The 26,074-nt window shown below is 41.5% G+C and overlaps 1 protein-coding gene across 3 annotated transcripts in view; it reads left to right on the plus strand.

The window, feature by feature from the left end:
* Positions 1-26,074, plus strand: part of LOC105007334 (metabotropic glutamate receptor 7) — a 246,303-nt gene that overhangs the window by 142,091 nt on the left and 78,138 nt on the right. For all 3 annotated transcript variants that reach the window (XM_029114239.2, XM_034287020.1, XM_029114238.2), the window contains exons 5-6: positions 15,204-15,341; positions 25,265-25,465. In XM_029114239.2, coding sequence (XP_028970072.2) covers positions 15,204-15,341; positions 25,265-25,465 — 339 coding nt within the window. The remainder of the gene's footprint in view (positions 1-15,203; positions 15,342-25,264; positions 25,466-26,074) is intronic.

Genomic DNA, 26,074 nt, shown 5'->3' on the forward strand with positions numbered 1-26,074 from the left:
TATTAGAACGTCCCTGGAACGTCAGTGGGTGGTATACTGGTCCCCTGGACATTATTAGAACGTCCCTGGAACGTCAGTGGGTGGTATAGTGGTCCCCTGGACATTATTAGAACGTCCCTGGAACGTCAGTGGGTGGTATACTGGTCCCCTGGACATTATTAGAACGTCCCTGGAACGTCAGTGGGTGGTATACTGGTCCCCTGGACATTATTAGAACGTCCCTGGAACGTCAGTGGATGGTATACTGGTCCCCTGGACATTATTAGAACGTCCCTGGAACGTCAGTGGGTGGTATACTGGTCCCCTGGACATTATTAGAACGTCCCTGGAACGTCAGTGGGTGGTATACTGGTCCCCTGGACATTATTAAAACGTCCCTGGTTTGCTGGTTATGTATTGATTTTAAAGTTTTTAGGATGTCAGGAGAAATAATGTAGCATGCCACATCAGCTTGAAACACCCCCGGGGTTTTACATTCATGTGATTCCCTGACAGGAGAAGTACAGTGTGTGTGTGTGTGTGTGTGTGTGTGTGTGGACTACAGTATGAGAGACTTTGTATATCTGGAGAGGACGGGGGTATTACATTTGTGCAAAAATAACTTTAGTGGGCAAATTTACTTCTATTATTGATTGTCTAACCAAATGGGTTAAACTGTTATGTCACCATAATATCTGATCTGAACCTTAACCGAAATTGCTAACCGTAACTGTAATACCTAATGATAAACACAACTGTAATTCCTGACCCTAACGATAATACCTAATGCTAAACACAACTATAATTCCTAACTCTAACAGTAATACCTAATGATAAACACAACTGTAATTCCTAAATCTAATGGTAATACCTAATGATAAACACAACTGTAATTCCTGACCCTAACGGTAATAACTAATGTTAAACACAACTGTAATTCCTAACTCTAATGGTAATACCTAATGCTAAACACAACTGTAATTCCTGACCCTAACCTTAATACCTAATGTTAAACAGAGTTGGGGAGATTCCAAGTAATCTGTTACAACTAAAGCATTGTAATCTAATTAAAGATTACTTTTGAAAATAAATGTATGATTACTTCTTGGATTACTTCAATTGAAAAAGAATAGGTGTGCGAAATAATTATGACACCTTGCATGTTAGATTTTTTTAAATGTATTTAAAAATGTATAAATACATTTATCTTTATTCAAAATACATGTCAAGTATCAAAATGTATTTCACCTTTTAAACTGAAATGTATTTAAACATGTATAAATACATTTCAGTTTTGTCCCAAATGTGTTTCATCCTAAAAAATGTTCTCATTACAATATGCATTTTGAATCGAAAATACATTACACAATGTATTTTGAAGCCCATATTGAAATGCATTTAGCAGATCCTGTGAAAGTAAAAAATAAGAAATCTAATTAACAGCATATTGATTATATCACATTTAGATTTTTAAACACTTTTTATAGATATACATGACCAAAATACATTTAATCTCATGGTCACAAATGTATTCTAACGTACTATAGCAAAATTGGTAAGACCACTACTTGCCCCACCCAATGTTGTAATCCTGTTTGGAGTAGTGGTTAGTGTGCCTCTCTGTGAAACATAAGCTTGTCGGTTTGAAAACAGCCTACCCAATGCTACAGTTTATTAAGTTTTCATAAATATATTTTAGCGGCACATTTCAAACATTTTGACATATATTTACCAAATGTATTCAGGAATATATTTTCCAAATGTGTTCCGAAATAAATTTTCCAAATGTATTCAGAAATATATTTTCCAAATGTATTCAAAAATATATTTTCCAAATGTATTCAAAAATATATTTTCCAAATGTATTCAAAAATATATTTTCCAAATGTGTTCAAAAATATATTTCCCAAATGTGTTCAAAAATATATTTAAAATACATTTATTTTCCATGTGGGAGAATAGGCTAATGCATCCTTAGATTTTGGGTTATGTTCATATAAAATTCTGATTCTGGAAGATCGAGGTTTATTGGATTAATCGTAATGAATGAATATCTGACAGACCTTTCATGTGTAATGTAGAGATGTAGCCCAATCATATTGAAGTAAAAAGCAAGGGTTTAGAAACCTTTTCCAAAGCCACTGTACATACATTAACCTACAAGGTAAAATGCACATTCCTGTGCAAACTCTAACTTTGATTAATTCCACAAATGTGCTCAATTGGTTATAGGTTATTCCTATTTGTCTTCTAATGACTCTTAATATGAAAGTAATCTAAATGAAGTTTACATAATCAGATTACGTTACTGAGTTTGAGTAATCAAAAAGTTACGTTACTGATTACAACTGTGGACAGGTAACTTGTAACTGCAAAGGATTACATATAAAAAGTAACCTACCCCAATACCTAATGGGAACCACAAATGTAATGTTAACCATAACTGTAAATCCTAACCCTTAACAGTAAAACCTAATCTTAACCACAACTTTAATTCCCAACCCTATCCCATAATACCTAATGTTAACCAGAACTGCTGTTGTGAGTGTGTTTCTGGTGTGTGGACCATAACATCATCAAATCTGATGAATCAGTTACCACAAATGTTCCTAGCTTAGCCGGTCCCCACTAGGAAAAGGACTATTCACATATTAAGGGTCTCCTCAAAGACAGGAAAAACATTTGGGTGTGTATGATTATTTGTGTGTATGTGTAAGTTCGGTGTGTATGATTGTTTGTGTGTGGGTATGATTGTGTGTGTGTGTGTGTGTGTGTGTGTGTGTTAGTACTATGTCTGTGATTGTCTGTCTGTGTGTGTGTGTGTGTGTGTGTGTGTGTGTGTGTGTGTGTGTAAATACTGCATGTATGATTGTGTGTGTGTGTAGGTACTGTGTGTTTGATTGTGTGTTTCAGTTCTATCTGTTTGGTTGTGTGTGTGTGCGTGTATGTGTAAGCCCTGGGTTTTTGATTGTGTGTGTAAGTGTACGATTGTGTGTGTGTGTGTGCGTGTGTGTGTGTGTGTGTGTGTGTGTGTGTGTGTGTGTGTGTGTGTGTGTGTAAGTGTGTGCGTGTGTGTGTGTGTGTGTGTGTGTGTGTGTGTGTGTGTGTGTACTATGACTATGCACACATACTATTCTCTTCCTCCATTTTTGCAGTGCCCATTTTAGAGAAATTAACATTGGAACTTCAAAACTAGAGGTGATGACAATTATTTGCACCAGCAATTGTGCAGATGCACTGCATCCATGGTGTGTTACCTGAATCAGGTGGACACCTGGAGAGGAAAGCAATCTGGGTGAATGTGTTTACATGAAAGAGGTCTGGCACAGTTAGCTGTGTCCTACCTGACATCCCAGAGTGACTAGCTCAATATAAGCCTTGGTCAAATGTAGTTCACTAAATCAGGAATAGGGTGCTATTTTGGGACATAACCAGACATAATTCTGGTCGTACTGTTCGTCAGTCCAGTATCACTGCCAGACAGAATGGCCACTCAGCTCTGAGTGAGACAGAAACAGAACAAACAGGCAAATGTTGCTGGTGTTTCCTCATCCTTCTGTTTCTGATACAGCCTGGGTAGTTTAATTCTGCCACAGTGTGTGTGAGAGGCAGATAAGTGGATTTTAAGGGGTTTGTTCCATGTTCAAAACAACTAAAGTGATTGATATCCCTTTAGTACACTTCAGCTGTGCTATTGCTGTCTATGTTAAGTGGTGACCCTACTCTGGATGCATTGCAGTTAGTTAGCTGGTAATGGACCAGTTGTTTTGCTGGTAATGTTCCAGTAAGTTTGTTGGTAATATACATGCTATATTCTACAGTACCGGTAAGCTTGTATGGACTGATTTACATTTCCTTGACAAGTTTGTTTGTGATGCTAACTTTCTCAGTGGCTGGTTTCCTCTGTGACCCGAATGTCTGGAATACCATATAGCTAGCTTGTTTTCATGCTGTTATTTTATCAGGCATGTCTGGGAACACAATGTAAGTTGACGGACCTGGGAGCAAGTTCACCCTATGAACTTGGAATGACTTGCCGTGCAGTGAGGCCGGCGCTTGTGTAATAGTTGGCACATTATCCGTTGTGCGTGGCTGCCTTGCAATAGCATAACCCTTTGGGGTGCTTGCGTACCAGTTAGCTAACACTTTCTCTGGTTTGCGCGGTAGCTTACTTTGCAGTAATCCATACACAGTGCAACTTTGGATGTTGCACTGTGTATGGAACCAGCTAGCTAGCTCATTTAGAATCCCTGCTGGCAGCCTGTCACTACTGATAGATCCACTGGAAGTGGTTGAGCGTTTCAAAGTGACAAACTGTAAATGCATGGTGAAGAAATGCTTTGGGCACTGACAATGGTCACGTTGGCTATTCCCTCACACAACTACTTCATCTTATTCCTGTGCCGTTCTTTGTGGTCTCTTTTAGTGGGTAGTGTGTAGTATTATTGCTGACTCTTTAACCTAAATGTTTTGTTCTGGTCAGAAACTTTCCAATCTCCCGCCTTCCCAAATCACAGAGCATTTGGTTCTATTATTGGAGTCTTTGGGTAATTACGATTAGACAAAAATGTTAATTTGCCTGAACCAATAGAGCGTTAGTCACCCTATCAGCCTGATGTTATGGAACTCCGCTCTGCCAATTTGGGGTTAAATTCAGTTGTATAAGAATCCCAGCTGGCTGCTGACTTCAACGTTCACCCCCAGCTGTGTGTGTTTGTTTGGTCACCCGTTGTTTTAGATTAGTTTAAGCAGCATGGGGCTCTCAGTGTGTCTCACCACGATCCCCTGTGTGCACTAATCCAATGTGTGGAATGGTCACCCACCCCACAACCAACCCAACAGAAAGACAATGTAAAGGCACAGAATGGGATGTTTACTTGGAATCTTGAAGTCAACTTGTCCACTGGACCAGTTAACATTGATTTCGGCTGTTTGGGGCCAGTAAACCTTCAAGTCACCTTTGCCTGTTCCAGTAATCCTTAGCTCGCTCTGGGACCAGTTAGCCCTGAAGTCAGTTGTCACGTGGACAAGTTAAGGCTGAATCAAGCTGTCACCTGGACCAATAAAGCCTGAAGTCATCTTTCACCTGGACAAGTTAAGCCTGAATTAAACTGTCACCTGGACCAATAAAGCCTGAGGTCAGCTGTCACCTGGACCTGTTAAGCCTGAATTAAACATGTCACCTGGACCAATAAAGCCTGAAATCAGCTTTCACCTGGACCAGTTAAACCTGAATTAATCTGTCACCTGGACCAATAAACCTGTCTACTGGACCGGTAAGCTAGGTTGTTTTGAGAAGCCCTGAAGTTAATTGGGGTGATGACATAAAGTAAAGCCTTACAGTAGAACCTACATTATTGACAGTAATATATTCAATAGCATGGACATAAGCTCCAGTTGACCTTTCAAAACATAACAAGACAATTATCAAATATCACTAGAAGTGTTTGTGTCAGAGTACTCTGATGCATAAGACACTAATTTCCTCTGTCTACTTGAGTTTTGTCTACAGTGGATATAAAAAGTCTACACACCCCTGTTAAAATGCCATGTTCTTGTGATGTAAACGAATGAGACAAAGAGAAATCATGTCAGAACATTTTCCACTTTTAATGTGACCCATAATCTGAACATTTTAATGGAAAAACAAACTGAAATCTTTGAGGGGGAAAAATGAAAAATAAAAACCTTACAATAACCTGGTTGCATAAGTGTACACGCCCTCTTATGACTTGGGATTTGGCTGTGTTCAGAATTTACCAATCTCATTCAAACTCAAAATGTTAAATAGAAGTCAATAAACACCTGTCATCATTTAAAGTGACTCTAATTAATCCCAAATAAAGTTAAGCTGTTTTAGTAGGATTTTCCTGACATTTTCTTACTTGCTTCTCAGAGCAAAAGCCATGTCCGCAGAGAGCTTCCAATACATCAGAGGGATCTCATTGTTGAAAGATATCAGATATACCATGGAACACAGTGAAGACAGGCCTCGTCAAGTGGAGAAAATAAGGCACAACAGAGACATTAACAAGAACTGGACATCCCTCAAAAATGTATGAGTTGAGAAGAAAACTGGTCAGGGAGGCTTCCAAGAGGCCTACAGCAACATTAAAGAAAACGCATGAATTTCTGGCAAGTACTGGCTGTGTGCTACATGTAACCACAATCTCCCCTATTCTTTATATGAATGGGCTTTTGCAAAAACAAAAGAAATCTAGTCGCCCAAAAGCACCTGGGACAATGTGTTATGGTCTGATTTTCTGGCCATAATTCCAACACTGCACACGATCTCAGGCTCTTTCCCCGCCAGCGAGGTGACGTTCCACGTCCCTACAGCTAGTTTCCGTGTTCAGGGATTGGGTGGTCTAGGCCCCCGCCTTCGACTGCCGCCTGATCCTCTCTGCACCGACCCCTTATGGTCCCTCCTGTGGGTGGTGAGCCCACGGGAAGGCGGCCCCACGTCGCTCGTTCGGGGTGAGCCCGGCCAGGCCCCAGGGGGAAAGGCCCGGCCATCAGGCGCTCGCGTATGAGCCCCAACCCCGGGCCTGGCTCCAGGGTGGGGCCCCGGCTGCGCCATACCGGGCGACGTCACGGAACTCATGAACATTTTCATCATTAAGGGGTGTTTTGAACCTCTCTTAGTCTGACCCGTCGCCTAGGACCTGTTTGCCCTGGGAGACCCTACCAGGGGCATATAGCCCCAGACAACATAGCTCCTAGGGTCACTCGGGTACTCAAACCCCTCCACCACGTTAAGGTGGCAGTTCAAGGAGGGGGCATTACTTTATTGATAATGTGATTGAAATTAAACCAATATGTCTTTAACTGTAGTATTTTTCCATCTTTGTTTACGTTACCCAGTGTTTTTGTTCTCATTATTTGCGGATGTAAACTTTTGGCAGAATAACAGTCTTCTCTTTGAACATTGGTCCAAAGGCACAAAGAGTTACGGCAAGAAAAGTCTGAGAATTTGTAAATGTACTTAGAATAGAAATGAAAACAGAATGGAAAGATATGCAAATCATTTAATGCCTATTTTCAATAGAAATAAAGTGTAAAAAAAAGTATTTGATACACTGCCGATTTTGCAGGTTTTTGTAGAGGTCTGTAATTTTTATCATAGGTACACTTCAACTGTGAGAGACGGAATCTAAATACAAAATCCAGAAAATCACATTGTATGATTTTTAAATAATTAATTTGCATTTTATTGCATGACATAAGTATTTGACCAACCAATATGAATTCCGGCTCTCACAGATCTGTTTTTCTTTAAGATGCCCTCCGGTTCTCCCCTCATTACCTGTATTAACTGCACCTGTTTGAACTCGTTACCTGTATAAAAGACACCTGTCCACACACTCAATCAAACAGACTCCAACCTCTCCACAATGGCCAAGACCAGAGAGCTGTGTAAGGACATCAGGGATTAAATTGTAGACCTGCACAAGGCTGGGATGGGCTACAGGACAATAGGCAAGCAGCTTGGTGAGTAGGCAACAACTGTTGGCGCAATTATTAGAAAATGGAAGAAGTTCAAGATGACGGTCAATCTCCCTCTGTCTGGGGCTCCATGCAAGATCTCAACTCATGGGGCATCAATGATCACGAGGAAGGTGATGGATCAGCCCAGAACTACACGGCAAGACCTGGTCAATGACTTGAAGAGAGTTGGGACCACATTCTCAAAGAAAACCATTAGTAACACACTACGCTTTCATGGATTGAACCGTGAAGCATAGAGGTGGAAACATAATTCTTTGGTGATGCTTTTCTGCAAAGGGGACAGGACTACTGCACCGTACTGAGGGAAGGATGGATGGGGACATGTATCACGAGATCTTGGCCAACAACCTTCTTCCCTCAGCAGGAGCATTGAAGATGGGTCGTGGCTGGGTCTTCCAACATGACAACGACCCGAAACACACAGCCAGGGCAACTAAGGAGCATCTCAAGAAGCATCTCAAGGTCCTGGAGTGGCCTAGCAAATTTCCAGACCTGAACCCAATAGAAAATCTTTGGAGGGAGCTAAAAGTCTGTATTGCCTAACAACACACCCGAAACCTGAAGGATCTGGAGAAGGTCTGTATGGATGAGTGGGGCAAAATCCCTGCTGCAGTGTGTGCAAACCAGGTCAAGAACTAAAGGAAATGTATGATTTCTGTAATTGCAAATAAAAGGTTTCTGTACCAGATATTAAGTTTTGCTTTTCTGATGTATCAAATACTTATGTCATGCAATAAAATGCTAATTAATTACTTAAAAATCATACAATGTGTTTTTCTGGATTTCTGTTTTAGATTCCGTCACTCACAGTTGAAAAGTTCCTATGATAAAAATTACAGACTTCTACATGCTTTGTAAGTAGGAAAACCTGCAAAATCGGCAGTGTATCAAATATGTTGACCATATGATCCCCACTGTAGTCAACATATCAATTGTTGAAATTGAAACATTTTGTTGTTCCTTGAAAAATGTAAGCACAATTTTTTGGCAGCAATACATTTCAAAAGGGGTTCACCACCCTGTGAATGACTGCACAAGCAAATAGTGCAACAATTTAAGAATTATGTAGAATCAAGTTTAAATTGCAAAGAGTTCAAAAGCCAACATCCGTGATGGTATGGGGGTGCATTAGTGCCTTGTAGTAAAAGAGTGGGTGCTAAATTGGTCTGCCTGCAGTTCAAACTTGTCACCCAATAAAAACATTTGGTGCATTATGAAACGAAACATTTAAGCAGCTGAAATCCCATATCAAGCAAAAATGGGAAAACATTTCACTTTCAAATCTACAGATTTTGGTCTCCTCAGTTCCCAAACACTGTTGTTAATAGAAGAGGTGATGCAACACGGTGGTAAACATGCCCCGGTCCCAACTTTTTTAAAACTTGTTGCTGGCATCAAGTTCAAAATGGGCATGTATTTTTCCAAAAACAATTAAATTTCTTTGATTTAATATATGATATGTTGTCTTTTTTTCAATTAAATTTTCTTTTAAATATCGATTAAATTATTTGCACATCATCGCATTCTGTTTTTAATGGCATTTTACACAAAATCCCAACTTTTTTCGAAATAGGGTTGTAGTCTTTGAGTGAACATTTTGCGAAACATGAACACAAACTGCAAATTGTGAACTTCCAGTGATTATGTCATCAGGGTTGGGAGATGAAGCTGGTATGGAACTCTTGTTGTTAATGTATTAAATATTTTCTCATATGCACAGTAATGTATCCCACCAACCTTCCTGGTTACTTTGCAGTAGTTGTCACGGTAACGATAATGATGCATCAGAGATGAGTCATCCCTCATACTACAGGCTCACGCAAGACAAAGAAACTAAGTGGATCAGATTGGAATCCACTTCAATTGAAATGCTGAAAGGTTTTGCCGATGTTAGGAATGCAAATATTCCTCCAAATGACACCTCTCTCAACTACTAGTCAAACAAATGATTACATTGATTAATCAGAGTATAATTTGTGCTTTACATTTTCCCTTGCAGAGTTTAGGTAATTGCAGGGCATACATAATTCAGAAAATAGAGGAAGAAGCATTTCTTTTTTTCTATCCTGAGGTGCCCTATTGATTTAATGGATATGTAGTAATGCTTCTCTCCCCCTAGCCTGCTTTCTTTTTCTTTCTCTCCTTTTTTATCACATATACAGGCTAAATCCCCATCCTCCCATCCAGTATCTCCTGATGATCACTACACTTGTGTTTCACTCCTCTAAAAGCTAAGTCCAACAGTCTGAAGATTCCAACAGTCATTTTACACCTAATTGTGGTGGAAAAAGTAACTCTCAAACATCTCACACCCCTGCATTTTGTACTTGAATGTTCAATGTTTGACTAGGAGGGAGAACACTGAAAGGAATTTGAGACCAACCCTCCATACAGAAACTCTCCAGATCCTTCTGTCTTTGGTCCTTGCTTGTGGACTCTCCTTGTAAGCTAACCCTATTTTTCCAATGGGATTTAGGTCAGGTCACTGAAGGCTCCCAGAGTGAAGTAAAACAGCCTCACAACATCATATATCCTCCACCATGCTTTACAGTGGGGATTAAGTTATTTTCTGCATGACCAGGGCTCTTTTAACATCAAATCCACTCCTTGTGATCATTGCCAAAAAGCTACATTTTACTCTCATCAGCTGACAGAACCTGGTTCTAATGAAAGATCCATTTAGCAAACTCCGGATGCTTACATTTGTTATTGGGTGACAGTGGGTTTGTATTTTAATTTTATTGAAAACAATTTGTAGATTTTATTTTTCACTTTGATGTTATGGGTCTATTTGGTGTTAATCAGTGGCCCAAAGTCCTAATTAAGTCCTTTTTGATTTCATGTTTGCCCCCCTCCTCTAGTGGAAACTGTCCAGGGAGGGAGTACCCTGAGTGGGGGTCAGAGATGGATGCCTCTGTATGGAGGTCATCAGTTTTGTCTCTGTACTTTGGATATGAAATGAAACAACTATGAAAAATGCAGACCGCTTTAATTTGAAGACTATATCGGGGAAACATTTAAAGCACTCTTTTGGGGACAAAAAAGTTAGTTGGACAAATTCAATGTGTATTAGTTAGAAGTCCTTGTCTTGCTGTAAGACCAGTGACCTTTGATAGAGACCCGTCTTTCTCCATGTTTTACTGTGAAAAAGTATTTTTGCTTTTTGTGAGTGCTGTATACCGAGGTCAGGTCACTCTGTGTTTTGACTGAACTCTATAGTCAGGTCACTCTGGGTTTTGACTGAACTTTATGGTCAGGTCACTCTGTGTTTTGACTGAACTCTATTGTGAGGTCACTCTGTGTTTTGACTGATCTCTATGGTCAGGTCACTCTGTGTTTTGACTGATCTCTATGGTCAGGTCACTCTGTGTTTTGACTGATCTCTATGGTCAGGTCACTCTGTGTTTTGACTGAACTCTATGGTCAGGTCACTCTGTGTTTTGACTGAACTCTATGGTCAGGTCACTCTGTGTTTTGACTGAACTCTATGATTAGGTCACTCTGTGTTTTGACTGAACTCTATGATTAGGTCACTCTGTGTTTTGACTGAACTCTATAGTCAGGTCACTCTGTGTTTTGACTGAACTCTATAGTCAGGTCACTCTGTGTTTTGACTGAAATCTATAGTCAGGTCACTCTGTGTTTTGACTGAACTCTATAGTCAGGTCACTCTGTGTTTTGACTGAACTCCTTGGTCAGGTCACTCTGTATTTTGACTGAATTCTATGGTCAGTGTCAGCCATTCGGCCATGTGATCCCCTCTGGATTCCTCTCAGTAGGGATCCACAGTGCAAGATGACACTGGTACAACTGTATAACGAGGACACAAGCACACACTCCAAATCTCACCCAATTCCCTACATAGTACACTTCTATTACCCAGGGTCCATAAGGCTCCACTCAAATGTAGTACACTATGAAGGGAATATGGTGCATTATGGGATGTAGAGCAGAGTAGTGCTCAGCACTACCTGTGTTCTCTCACCAGAACCTGGCATTTCCCTATTGGGTTTCCGGTCACTTTAATATCTCACATGTCTTTTTTCACAAACATCACAAACTGGTGCTGAATATAATAGACACATTTTGTTATATCCTCAGGGTACAACTTTGTATAATTACTTCCTTATTTCATGCAACGGCTCATCTGTGAGAAAAATAACGTCCTGACTGAAAGCTTTCTCTATTAAATGCATTAATATATTAAATGATGGATGTTTCTTTCTGTAATTTGTCTTTTTAAGTGGTAGCTGGTCACATCATTATTTCATCCCGTTTACTTTAGTGAACATGGGGCTTTCACCACTACAAAGTACTAGAAAGGTCAGAATCATAATTTCATTCTCATCCACTCACTGTGAATTTTTCAAGGGATGTGGTAAAAGGGGCATTTGAATACTTCTCTTAAAAAGGTAAAAAAACCCAGAGGGCTTCCTTTTAAACACTCTTTTTACAGTGTTAAAGGGATCAGCAATTGTAACCTGCATTATATCCGGTGCTTTAGGTCAGTACGTTATATCCAATGCTTTAGGTCAGTACATTATATCCAGTGTTTTAGGTCAGTGCATTATATCCAATGCTTTAGGTCAGTACATTATATCCAGTGGTTTATGTCAGTACATTATATTCAATGATTTAGGTCAGTACATTATATCCAGTGGTTTAGGTCAGTACATTATATCCCATGCATTAGGTATGTGCATTACATCCAGTACATTATATCCAGTGGTTTAGGTCAGTTCAGTATATCCAGTGTTTTAGGTCAGTGCATTAAATCCAGTGCTTTAAGTCAGTGCATTATATCCAATGCTTCAAGTCAGTGGATTATATCCCATGCTTTAGTTTAGTGCATTATATACAATGCTTTAGGTCAGTGCATTATATACAATGCTTTAGGTCAGTGCATTATATCCAGTGTTTTAGGTCAGTGCATTATATCCAATGCTTTAGGTCACTGCATTATATCCAGTGGTTTAGGTCAGTGCATTATATCCAGTGGTTTAGGTCAGTGCATTATATCCAGTGTTTTAGGTCAGTGCATTATATCCAATGCTTTAGGTCAGTGCATTATATCCAGTGGTTTAGGTCACTGCATTATATCCAGTGTTTTAGGTCAGTGCATTATATCCAGTGTTTTAGGTCAGTACATTATATCCCATGCATTAGGTCAGTACATTATATCCAATGCTTTAGGTCAGTGCATTATATCCAGTGTTTTAGGTCAGTGCATTATATCCCATGCATTAGGTCAGTGCATTATATCCCGTTCTTTAGGTCAGTACATTATATCCAGTGGTTTAGGTCAGTACATTATATCCATTGTTTTAGGTCAGTGCATTATATCCCATGCATTAGGTCAGTACATTATATCCAGTGGTTTAGGTCAGTACATTATATTCAATGATTTAGGTCAGTACATTATATCTAGTGGTTTAGGTCAGTACATTATATCCCATGCATTAGGTATGTGCATTACATCCAGTACATTATATCCAGTGGTTTAGGTCAGTTCAGTATATCCAGTGTTTTAGGTCAGTGCATTAAATCCAGTGCTTTAAGTCAGTGCATTATATCCAATGCTTCAAGTCAGTGGATTATATCCCATGCTTTAGTTTAGTGCATTATATACAATGCTTTAGGTCAGTGCATTATATACAATGCTTTAGGTCAGTGCATTATATCCAGTGTTTTAGGTCAGTGCATTATATCCAATGCTTTAGGTCACTGCATTATATCCAGTGGTTTAGGTCACTGCATTATATCCAGTGGTTTAGGTCAGTGCATTATATCCAATGCTTTAGGTCAGTGCATTATATCCAGTGGTTTAGGTCACTGCATTATATCCAGTGTTTTAGGTCAGTGCATTATATCCAGTGTTTTAGGTCAGTACATTATATCCCATGCATTAGGTCAGTACATTATATCCAATGCTTTAGGTCAGTGCATTATATCCCATTCTTTAGGTCAGTACATTATATCCCATTCATTAGGTTAGTGCATTATATCGCGTTCTTTTGGTCGGTACATTATATCCCATGCATTAGGTCAGTTCATTATATCCAGTGCTTTAGGTCAGTACATTATATCCAGTGCTTTAAGTCAGTGCATTATATCCAATGCTTCAAGTCAGTGGATTATATTCCATGCTTTAGTTTAGTGCATTATATCCAATTCTTTAGGTAAGTGCATTTTATCCAGTGTTTTAGGTCAGTACGTTATATCCCATGCATTAGGTCAGTGCATTATATCCAGTGTTTTAGGTCAGTGCATTATATCCAATGCTTTAGGTCAGTGCATTATATCCAGTGCTTTAGGTCAGTGCATTACATCCCATGCATTATGTCAGTACATTATATCCAGTGCTTTAGGTCAGTGCATTATATCCAGTGTTTTAAGTCAGTGCATTATATCCAATGCTTCAAGTCAGTGGATTATATTCCATGCTTTAGTTTAGTGCATTATATCCAATGCTTTAGGTAAGTGCATTTTATCCAGTGTTTTAGGTCAGTACGTTATATCCCATGCATTAGGTCAGTGCATTATATCCAGTGTTTTAGGTCAGTGCATTATATTCAATGCTTTAGGTCAGTGCATTATATCCAGTGCTTTAGGTCAGTGCATTATATCCCATGCATTATGTCAGTACATTATATCCAGTGCTTTAGGTCAGTGCATTATATCCAGTGTTTTAGGTCAGTGCATTATATCCCATGCATTAGGTCAGTGCATTATATCTCATGGTTGTTTGGCATGACCATTCACTTTTGTGCAACTCCTGAAGTGGGATTTGACTTTGTTTCCAATGCTCTTCCTTTGCTCTCTCTGTACACTAGAGAGGCAATTAAAGTCCAATCTGTTTTCAGCTTTATTTCCCTCTTTAGGCTATGGAACAGTGCTGGGTGAAGTTACAGTGCTGGATGAAGTTGTGATTCGATACTATACATTCTATTTGAGCAGGTTGGCAGTGTGGCTAGTAGGGGCATATAAAGACATTCATATTTTATTGGGACAGGGTTGAACTTAGTGTGGCTAGGAGCTGCATATAAAAACAGTCACAGAGAATGCGGCACTTTAACGAATAATTTCCTTTTTCTAACAGTATATCAGAAAATGAACAAAGTAGCTTGTCAACAGATGCAAATAGTTGTTCTTTATTCTGGGGCAGGCTTAGGGCGAGACTGACAAATTGTTCTGCTGATATAGTCATCTTCTTTAATCACTGACACTCAACGTTTAAGTCTCTAGGCAATTATACCACCCTGGGAAGAGAATGTTGTTTTCACTGGAATGTATGATTTTCACATTGTCTGTTTCAGCGGGGCAAGTAGAAGAAATCAGAATTAGAGAAATAAAAAGCTACAAGGCGAATATTAATTGTCAAAGTTTTCCCCCAGATTCCGTTTTCCACCAGAACAGTGGATATTTTAAGATTTCAAGGGGATACTTTGTAATTTTAGGAATGGTATACACCAGAATAAAAAGTAAAACAAACACAAAAAAAAGATGTACTTTAATTAGGAAAATACAATGCCAATGGGGTGGGATCATTTTGCTTGTAACATATTCTGACAATTCAAAAAACAATAAGTCAGACACAATGCGAAATCTGACATCCTTTTTTTGTCTGACAACGCAAAAAAAATGACATCCTTTCTTTGAGACTTATACCTTCAACCTTTAGAATCATGTGAGTCTAATCTGTATTGTTCTTCCAGGATTCAACACGTACTTCACATCCCGTACACTGGAGAACAACCGGAGGAATGTGTGGTTCGCAGAATACTGGGAGGAAAACTTCAACTGCAAACTGATGAGTTCATCCAAGAAGGACGACACCAGCAGGAAATGCACAGGTAGCTTCTTGGTTTCTGCACTCAAATGTAAATGAAAAACATTTATATTAATCCCAACAGTCTTTGAATGTGCTGCTATTCTTAGTTGGTAATTAATATGAGTGTTTACCAACTAAGAACAGCACACACACAGAGACACATCACACAGACACACAAACACAATTGTATGACTTCACAATATAACACAAGAAAAGAGGCTTGATTCCCCTTGTCTGAGTGTTCCATTAGGAAATGAGCACTCAACCATGTCACTTTCAAGCTGCAAGTTCTGGATCCCCAATGGCCCCGCCCCCATTTGCTCTAAAAAGCTTTTTTTTTTTTTTTTTTACAAGAGCCTTACAAGTCATTTGTGATGCATTTTTCAGGGTGATTGACTTGTACAATAACACAGCAGGCTGGCAAGCTGGACGAGACAAGCTGGAAGTTAAGCCCTGAAATGCTCTTAAAGAACATCCCGTAAAACAGATATTGCAGTGTAAATCTACCAGCAGACTGGCGGTTACTTCTGTGTGAATAAGTATGGTATTATTTTAGCTGCAGGAAAGAAGGATTAATACAGGACCTTTGTTAAATGTATCTGGAGAAAAAGCAGTAGGTGGAGGTTTAATTTAATTAAACTATGTTAATTGAACTTGTAAACTTAGTGCTGTCGTTTGTGAACTATTTGAAGTATTTATTTACCCACTTCAGGTTTGGTAGAATAATATGTCGGAATAGCGTCATACACAAACAAAAACACAGATTAGTATTATACTTGATTTCTCATCTCCAAGTACTGGAATTGTTGTTTAGGTCCTCCATCTACCTCCATCCACAGTTCTAGTATGACTGGAGTTATACCTGAACGGTTTATCATCAATCACTCTCAAAGGTACTTGAATAGGCTAACATCAGAAGGTGACCAACCAACTCCAGAGTGAGAGATATAAAAGCAAACAAAGTATCAGAGCGGCACTTGATAAATTAACGTGAAAACATGATTCACCATCCATATTGCTAACATCATTTAAAATCTGTAGTCTTCCTACCTGCTGATGCCAGTATAATGAAACACCCAACATGGCCGAGAGGTTCATAGTACTGTGATGAAAACATCAACTGTACCTTTTTAGTGCAACGACATAACGTGCTGAAAAGGGTACTTGATCAATTCATGTAGATGAAACTTGATGACCATCTCTCTCCAGGTAGCTCTCCTAATTCCTACTCATTCCTCATAACAGATATATCCCCGTTATTAAGCCCCTCTTATCCAGAGTGAGACGTCAGCAAAAGTAAGTGCTGTACCGTTTTTGACAAACAAAATTAGGAGAGTCGTACTTCATTAACATGAGGACCATTCTCCAGAACGTGTGGTAGTATGGTGGTGTGGTTGTGTGGTGGTGGTGTGGTTGTGTGGTAGTGTTGTGGTGTGGTGGTGGTGTGAAACTGTGGTTGTGTGGTGGTGTGGTAGTGTGGTAGTGTCGTGGTGTGGTGGTGGTGGTGGTGTGGTGTGGTACTGTGGTGGTGTGGTACTGTGGTGGTGTGGTACTGTGGTGGTGTGGTAGTGTGGTACTGTGGTGGTGTGGTGGTAGTGTGGTGGTGTGGTAGTGTGGTACTGTGGGGGTGTGGTAGTGTGGTAGTGTGGTGGTGTGGTAGTGTGGTAGTGTCATACTGTGGTGGTGTGGTAGTGTGGTAGTGTCGTGGTGTGGTGGTGGTGTGGTGTGGTACTGTGGTGGTGTGGTAGTGTGGTACTGTGGTGGTGTGGTACTGTGGTAGTGTGGTGGTGGTGTGGTAGTGTGGCACTGTGGTGGTGTGGTAGTGTGGTACTGTGGTGGTGTGGTAGTGTCGTACTGTGGTAGTGTGGTGGTGTGGTGGTGGTGTGGTAGTGTGGTGGTGTGGTAGTGTTATGGTAGTGTGGTAGTGTGGTGGTGTGGTGGTCGTGTGGTAGTGTGGTGGTGTGGTACTGTGGTGGTGTGGTACTGTGGTGGGGGTGTGGTAGTGTGGTAGTGTCATGGTGTGGTGGTAGTGTGGTAGTGTTGTGGTGGTACTGTGGTGGTGTGGTACTGTGGTGGTGTGGTAGAGTTGTGGTGTGATGATGGTAGTGCGGTGGGGTGGTGGTGGTGTGGTAGTGTGGTACTGTGTTGGTGGTGTGGTAGTGCGGTACTGTGGTTGGTGGTTTGGTATTGTGTCGGTGTGGTAATGTGGTAGTGTGGTAGTGGTGTGGTAGTGTGATAGTGTCATGGTAATGTGGTAGTGTTGTGGTGGTACTGTGGTGGTGTGGTAGAGTTGTGATGTGATGATGGTAGTGCGGTGGGGTGGTGGTGGTGTGGTGGTGTGGTAGTGTGGTAGTGTCGTGGTGTGGTGGTGGTGTGGTGTGGTACTGTGGTGGTGTGGTGGTGTGGTACTGTGGTAGTGTGGTGGTGGTGCGGTAGTGTGGCACTGTGGTGGTGTGGTAGTGTGGTACTGTGGTGGTGTGGTAGTGTCGTACTGTGGTAGTGTGGTGGTGTGGTGGTGGTGTGGTAGTGTTATGGTAGTGTGGTAGTGTGGTGGTGTGGTGGTCGTGTGGTAGTGTGGTGGTGTGGTACTGTGGTGGTGTGGTAGTGTGGTGGGGGTGTGGTAGTGTGGTAGTGTCATGGTGTGGTGGTAGTGTGGTAGTGTTGTGGTGGTACTGTGGTGGTGTGGTACTGTGGTGGTGTGGTAGAGTTGTGGTGTGATGATGGTAGTGCGGTGGGGTGGTGGTGGTGTGGTAGTGTGGTACTGTGTTGGTGGTGTGGTACTGTGGTTGGTGGTTTGGTATTGTGTCGGTGTGGTAATGTGGTAGTGTGGTAGTGGTGTGGTAGTGTGATAGTGTCATGGTGTGGTGGTAATGTGGTAGTGTTGTGGTGGTACTGTGGTGGTGTGGTAGAGTTGTGATGTGATGATGGTAGTGCGGTGGGGTGGTGGTGGTGTGGTGGTGTGGTAGTGTGGTAGTGTGGTAGTGTCGTGGTGGTGGTGTGGTGTGGTACTGTGGTGGTGTGGTAGTGTGGTACTGTGGTGGTGTGGTACTGTGGTAGTGTGGTGGTGGTGTGGTAGTGTGGCACTGTGGTGGTGTGGTAGTGTGGTACTGTGGTGGTGTGGTAGTGCCGTACTGTGGTAGTGTGGTGGTGTGGTGGGGGTGTGGTAGTGTTATGGTAGTGTGGTAGTGTGGTGGTGTGGTGGTCGTGTGGTAGTGTGGTGGTGTGGTACTGTGGTGGTGTGGTAGTGTGGTGGGGGTGTGGTAGTGTGGTAGTGTCATGGTGTGGTGGTAGTGTGGTAGTGTTGTGGTGGTACTGTGGTGGTGTGGTACTGTGGTGGTGTGGTAGAGTTGTGGTGTGATGATGGTAGTGTGGTGGGGTGGTGGTGGTGTGGTAGTGTGGTACTGTGTTGGTGGTGTGGTAGTGTGGTACTGTGGTTGGTGGTTTGGTATTGTGTCGGTGTGGTAATGTGGTAGTGTGGTAGTGGTGTGGTAGTGTGATAGTGTCATGGTGTGGTGGTAATGTGGTAGTGTTGTGGTGGTACTGTGGTGGTGTGGTAGAGTTGTGATGTGATGATGGTAGTGCGGTGGGGTGGTGGTGGTGTGGTAGTGTGGTAGTGAAGTGGTGGTGTGGTTGGTAGTGTGGTAGTGTGGTACTGTAGTGGTGGTGTGATATTGTGTCGGTATGGTGATGTGGCGGTGGTGGTGTTGTAGTAATGTGGTGGTGGTGTTGTAGAGTTGTGGTGTGGTGGTGTGGTAGGGTTGTGGTGGTGGTGTGGTAGAGTCATGGTGTGATGATGGTAGTGCGGTGGGGTGGTGGTGGTGTGGTAGAGTCATGGTGTGGGGATGGTAGTGTGGTAATGTGGTGGTGGTGTTGTAGAGTTGTGGTGTGGTGGGGTGGTGGTTGTGTGGTAGTGTCATGGTGTTATGATGGTAGTGCGGTGGGGTGGTGGTGTGGTAGAGTCATGGTGTGGTGATGTTAGTGTGGTGGGGTGGTGGTTGTGTGGTAGTGTCATGGTGTTATGATGGTAGTGCGGTGGGGTGGTGGTGTGGTAGAGTCATGGTGTGGTGATGGTAGTGTGGTGGGGTGGTGGTTGTGTGGTAGTGTCATGGTGTTATGATGGTAGTGTGGTGGGGTGGTGGTGTGGTAGAGTCATGGTGTGGTGATGGTAGTGTGGTGGGGTGGTGGTTGTGTGGTAGTGTCATGGTGTTATGATGGTAGTGCGGTGGGGTGGTGGTGTGGTAGAGTCATGGTGTGGTGATGTTAGTGTGGTGGGGTGGTGGTTGTGTGGTAGTGTCATGGTGTTATGATGGTAGTGCGGTGGGGTGGTGGTGTGGTAGAGTCATGGTGTGGTGATGTTAGTGTGGTGGGGTGGTGGTTGTGTGGTAGTGTCATGGTGTTATGATGGTAGTGCGGTGGGGTGGTGGTGTGGTAGAGTCATGGTGTGGTGATGTTAGTGTGGTGGGGTGGTGGTTGTGTGGTAGTGTCATGGTGTTATGATGGTAGTGCAGTGGGGTGGTGGTGTGGTAGAGTCATGGTGTGGGAGGGAGGGATAGGATGGGAGGTAGGGGACGAGGGGGGGAGAGATAGGATGGGAGGGAGGGAGGGAGGGAGGGAGGGAGAGAGAGATAGGATATGAGGGAGGGATAGGATGGGAGGTAGGGGAGGGAGGGAGGCGGGGTCATGGAGAGATGTCATGGAAAGGAAACCGAGATATATAGTACTTTAAGTGACAGAAGTGAGATTGGGGTCAATGGTTCTGTTCAAAAGGAAAATGGCCAGTCAATCAGAGCCCCTCCCTCTCTGAACTGCCTGCTATTCTATTCATTTCATTCTGCTGTCCTTTCCTTCCTTTTCCCGATGGGTTATTACTTGCTTGGCTTGTTGGCACCGCCTCCCTCTTTAACGAGACATAATGACATGATTAGGAGTGGATTTATAGGATGGCTCTTCAACTCTTTTCCTGTGTCTCAATGCAGTAAACCAGAGGCCAAATTACTCTTTTGTTTTTGTACTCACTAATTGGTGTTTCAACCAATCAAATAAGATAATTTTATCTGTGAGCACTTCAAAACCTTTGTCACTGTGGTAATTATTGTCCAAAAGATCAATGTCAGGTTTTCTTTTCTCCTACAGCATTGTGAAATTAGCTTGGTTTTTGTAACTTTCTATGATTGGGGACATGTTAGCTGCAGTTGTGTAAAAATTACTGTACAGTGAATTAAAGATATGTTGGCTCATATAGTGACTTGGGGTCATTGGGGTTCGCATGTTGGGGGGAATACTAGTGACCTTGACTATTAACATCCTAAATCAAAATATCCATGCCTTGCTAAAAATGTGGTGTATTCATTAATGACTCCAAATGGATCTTTACATAACACAGTTGTTGGCCACCAAATTGATTGATTGATTGACCAATAAGGAGGGTTGATGATAGTGACGTCCAACCCTCTGAGTCTGGCTCCTCTTTAGGTTTCTTCCAAGGTTTTGACCTTACTCTGGAGTTCTTCCTAGGTTTTGACCCTACTATGGTGTTCATTCTAGGTTTTGACCCCAATATGGAGTTCTTCCTAGGTTTTGACTCCACTATGGAGTTCTTCCTAGGTTTTGACCCCACTATGGTGTCCTTCCTAGGTTTTGACCCCACTATGGTGTTCTTCCTAGGTTTTGACCCCACTATGGAGTTTTTCCTAGGTTTTGACCCCACTATGGAGTTTTTCCTAGGTTTTGACCCTACTATGTAGTTATTCCTAGGTTCTGACTCTGCTATGGAGTTATTCCTAGGTTCTGACTCTGCTATGGATTTATTCCAAGATTTTGATCCTGCTATAGAGTTCTTACAAGGTTTTGACACTACTTTGGAGTTCTTCCTAGGTTCTGACCCTAGTATGGAGTTATTCCTAGGTTCTGACTCTACTATGGTGTCCTTCCTAGGTTTTGACCCCACTATGGAGTTCTTCCTAGGTTTTGACTCCACTATGGAGTTCTTCCTAGGTTTTGACCCCACTATGGAGTTTTTCCTAGGTTTTGACCCCACAATGGAGTTTTTACTAGGTTTTGACCCCACTATGGATCTTTTCCTAGGTTTTGACCTCACTATGGAGTTTTTTCTAGGTTTTGACTCCACTATGGAGTTTTTCCTAGGTTTTGACCCTACTATGGGGTTCTTACACTTGTTGTTGCTTTTTTCGCTGGTTGTCTGTATGAGCACTTTGTGACAACTGATGTAAAAGGGCTCCATAAATGTGATGGTTGAATGGTGTAAATATGATGGATGGTTGAATGATGTAAATATGATGGCTCAGGAGTGTACATTTGATGGTTGAACAGTGTAAATGAGATGGTTTAATAGTGTAAATCTCACCCCAGAGCAGACTGTCACCGTCTTTGTGACCATCTCACCTCAGAGCAGAATGTCACTCTTTGTAACTATCTCACCCCAGAGCAGACTGTCACAGTCTTTGTTATTATCTCACCCCAGAGCAGACTGTCACAGTCTTTGTAACTATCTCACCCCAGAGCAGACTGTCACAGTCTTTGTTATTATCTCACCCCAGAGCAGACTGTCACAGTCTTTGTAACTATCTCACCCCAGAGCAGACTGTCACAGTCTTTGTTATTATCTCACCCCAGAGCAGACTGTCACAGTCTTTGTAACTATCTCACCCCAGAGCAGACTGTCACAGTCTTTGTTATTATCTCACCCCAGAGCAGACTGTCACAGTCTTTGTAACTATCTCACCCCAGAGCAGACTGTCACAGTCTTTGTTATTATCTCACCCCAGAGCAGACTGTCACCGTCTTTGTGACCATCTCACCTCAGAGCAGAATGTCACTCTTTGTAACTATCTCACCCCAGAGCAGACTGTCACCGTCTTTGTGACCATCTCACCTCAGAGCAGAATGTCACTCTTTGTAACTATCTCACCCCAGAGCAGACTGTCACAGTCTTTGTTATTATCTCACCCCAGAGCAGACTGTCACCGTCTTCTGCCCGGTTACCTGCCCTCTGCACCAGAAGAAAAAATCATAATTTAGATTATTTCTTGGCAGCAATGAGCTTCCATACCTAGCTGCCTAACCGCTGAGCCATTATTGCCAAACCCTAATCTTTATCCTGGTTGTTTTACATGTACCATTGACACCAGAGCAGAATGCATCCTTCAGAATATCAACAGTGCAATATGCTTTTGCAAACGGCTACATACAACCTGCAGAATCTTGTAATAATACCACATTGTTTCAGGAAGCTGTTGCAAACGACACTTTTGTCCGGTATAAATATACAATACATATGATTACGTATGGTTACATACAATCAAATACACGTGGAGTAGAATTTAATTCCAGGTTGAACCGTTCAATCAAATAGTATCACCTGTAATGATACACCGTGTTAGAAATGAAGGTTTCTGCATGGCTGGTTTATTGAAGCTTCTCCCACAACAGTGTAAACTCTGAAGAATTTTTGAATAATTCAAACACAATGTTTAATGTAGTGTGGGGATTTTATTGGTTATGAATATGGAGAAGCGTAGCTGGATGTTGTTATCTCTCCTATTGACCCCATTCAGCTTCCTCCAGGCCGCCCACACCCTGCCCAAACATCATCACTCCACACATTGTTTATCTTCGTCTTTCAGGCTCGTGGAAATACCTCCATAAGATGTGAACAGCAGCAACGCCGAGTACTGTGGAGTTGATTAGTGTGACAGGTTGTACCCATGTATCATAGAGCAGCAAATATGTAACGCAGCTGCCCGGTATATTCTGCTCTGAGGTATTTACTAAGCTCCCATCATGTACTGTTTTGTAGTGACAGGGAGAAGGGGAGAAAGAGAGAGAAAAGGGGAAATAGGGATGGAGAGAAATAAAAGGGAGAAGAGTATCTGGAGAGGGAAGACCAGACAGAGAGGAAACCCAGCTGGGAGGGAAGCCTGCCCCTCATCTAATGCAAAATGACTTTATAATGAAGGTATATTGTATGTAATGAGGTGTATGTGTTTCATATTATGACGCTACAAGCCACCAAGTACAAATTATAATTTCCGGGCAAGAGATTGTTTTCTGTTCTTATTTATTTTATTACTTATTTATTTTCTGTTCTTATTTATTCTTATTTATTTATTTTTGTGTATTTTTTATTATTTCAAACATGGCGGCTAATTAACAGTGAAAGTTGAAAGCCCTGTTGGGCATTTGCAAGTTCAAAAGACATCTGGAGCAGTAACACATTGACACAACACCCCCTAGATGTGTGCATGGCCACATACAGAAGGAATGTGTCTGTTGTGTGTGTGGGTCTGCATGTGCGTGTGCGTGTGTGTGCGTGTGTGTGTGTGTGTATGTGTGTCAAAACAAAGCCAATCCAGAATATAGATGCAGCCCTTAGCAACAATTTCAGCTAATTCAAATCATTGAATTATTCCTGACTCACATTTACAGTAAAAGTATATATTTCTACAGTTGAAGATTACAGCATACTGAACTTTAACACTTTTAAAGAAGCTATTTTTTCCCCCACGTAATAAGTGATTAGTTAATCAGTTATTCCATTGATTTTCCCCTTTACTCCAAATAAGAAGCCATGCTATCTTTATCTATATCTGACCTAATAAGAGATTAGCATATTTTTCAGCTAATTACATAGTGTTACTTTGCAAAGATGCATACAGTTATCTTTTTTGAGGGAATGAACCTTCGTTGGTAAGTCAGGTTGATGATATACAGCATAGTGGTAGATGAAACGGCTGTCAAACTGGCCAGATGAGTGTCAGTGTGATTCTGTGTGATATCCACTTGATCGTGTAGGATATCAGCATGGCACAAATGTGAAGCCTCTCCTTCCAAACAGCTGATTAAGGAGACAACCGTTTAATGAACATTTTTCCCTGCAGTAGTCCAGCAGTAGCTGTCTTTAAACATTGTTCCATTTCTCTTGTTTAGGTTGTTATGTACAACCCACATGGTGAATACAGAAGTCCTTTATTTAATTAAATGAACGGCCTCATTTGTGGGCAAGTCTTGTTATTTCCTTTAAACTTATTAGTAAGGGTGTCCACTTATATGGAAGGTTCATATTGAAATGAGAAGTGGGGAGGGCAACGTATTCAAACCAAGCCCAACAGATGAGGACGATGCCGTAAGTATTCAGATCGGTTATCTGACCTGCACACTGGCTGTGTGACTTGCGAAGGAAGCAAATAGGTAGCTTGAATAGTAGACAACACAGTGATTTCCACAAAGTGTGACTTCCAGAATCTCATCAGTGGGACTGAAGCTACATTCCAAGGGGCTGCAGTTCCCTGACTTGGTGCCAGTGGTCTTATGTAGAATTCTCCTAACTAGCGCTGGTCTCACGCAGAATTCTCCTAACTAGCGCTGGTCTCACGCAGAATTCTCCTAACTAGCGCTGGTCTCACGCAGAATTCTCCTAACTAGAGCTGGTCTCACGCAGAATTCTCCTAACTAGCGCTGGTCTCACGCAGATTTCTCATAACTAGCGCTGGTCTCACGCAGAATTCTCCTAACTAGCCCTGGTCTCACGCAGAATTCTCATAACTAGCACTGGTCTTATGCAAAATTTGCTTAATTAGCAGTGGTCTCACATAGAATTCCCATTACTAGAAGTGCCAGGGCTCAGGTCCACCTGGCTCCCCTTTGGATCATGTTCAACCACTGTTTATACACAGTATTTGTCACATCAGGTGACTCGGGAAAACAAACATTGGTATACAAAAAACAGTAAAATTAAGTAACTATTAAATGATAGCGAGATCCCATTGAATTTTTATTTTTATGTTTAACCCAGCAATATTACATTCATTTGTTATTTTGTTCCCCTTGATAACGCATGTAAATTGATATGTCCTGTGTTTATCCAGGTTGGTATTATCCAGAGCGACGGTATAACTCTTTTTAAATATGTCACCGTTGTCTCTGCAGGCCAGGAGCGGATAGGAACGGACTCCAAGTACGAGCAGGAGGGGAAGGTTCAGTTTGTGATTGACGCAGTTTACGCCATGGCACATGCCTTGCATAACATGCAGAGAGACCTGTGTCCCGACACCTCTGGAATCTGCCCTGATATGGACCTAGCCGGGGGCAAGAAACTGCTCAAGTACATCCGCAGTGTCACCTTCAATGGTGAGTTTAACAATGTGATGGTTACCTGTTCACCCTGATGCATGCTCTGTGGCCGTTCTGCTGCTCAGATGTTTAGTCTGAATCTGGGTCATGTATCCCACATAGTTATTCCACAATTTAGACCACAACTGTTGAAACATTTTGCCAAACTGTTGGTCAAATATTTGATGTTCAGCTGTTTAGCCTACCAGTGATACAAATGAACATTGTTTACACTGTAGAACATCATGGAGATATTTGTACATAATAAACAGTAGAACGTAATAGAGGTATTTGTACATAATAAACAGTAGAACGTAATAGAGGTATTTGTACATAATAAACAGTAGAACGTAATAGAGGTATTTGTACATAATAAACAGTAGAACGTAATAGAGGTATTTGTACATAATAAACAGTAGAACGTAATAGAGGTATTTGTACATAATAAACAGTAGAACGTAATGGAGGTATTTGTACATAATTAACAGTAGAACGTTATAGAGGTATTTGTACATAATAAACAGTAGAACGTAATAGAGGTATTTGTACATAATAAACAGTAGAACGAAATAGAGGTATTTGTACATAATAAACAGTAGAACGTTATAGAGGTATTTGTACATAATA

The sequence above is a fragment of the Esox lucius genome, chromosome 17 (assembly GCF_011004845.1).
Source record: "Esox lucius isolate fEsoLuc1 chromosome 17, fEsoLuc1.pri, whole genome shotgun sequence".
In the NCBI taxonomy this organism is placed as follows: domain Eukaryota; kingdom Metazoa; phylum Chordata; class Actinopteri; order Esociformes; family Esocidae; genus Esox; species Esox lucius.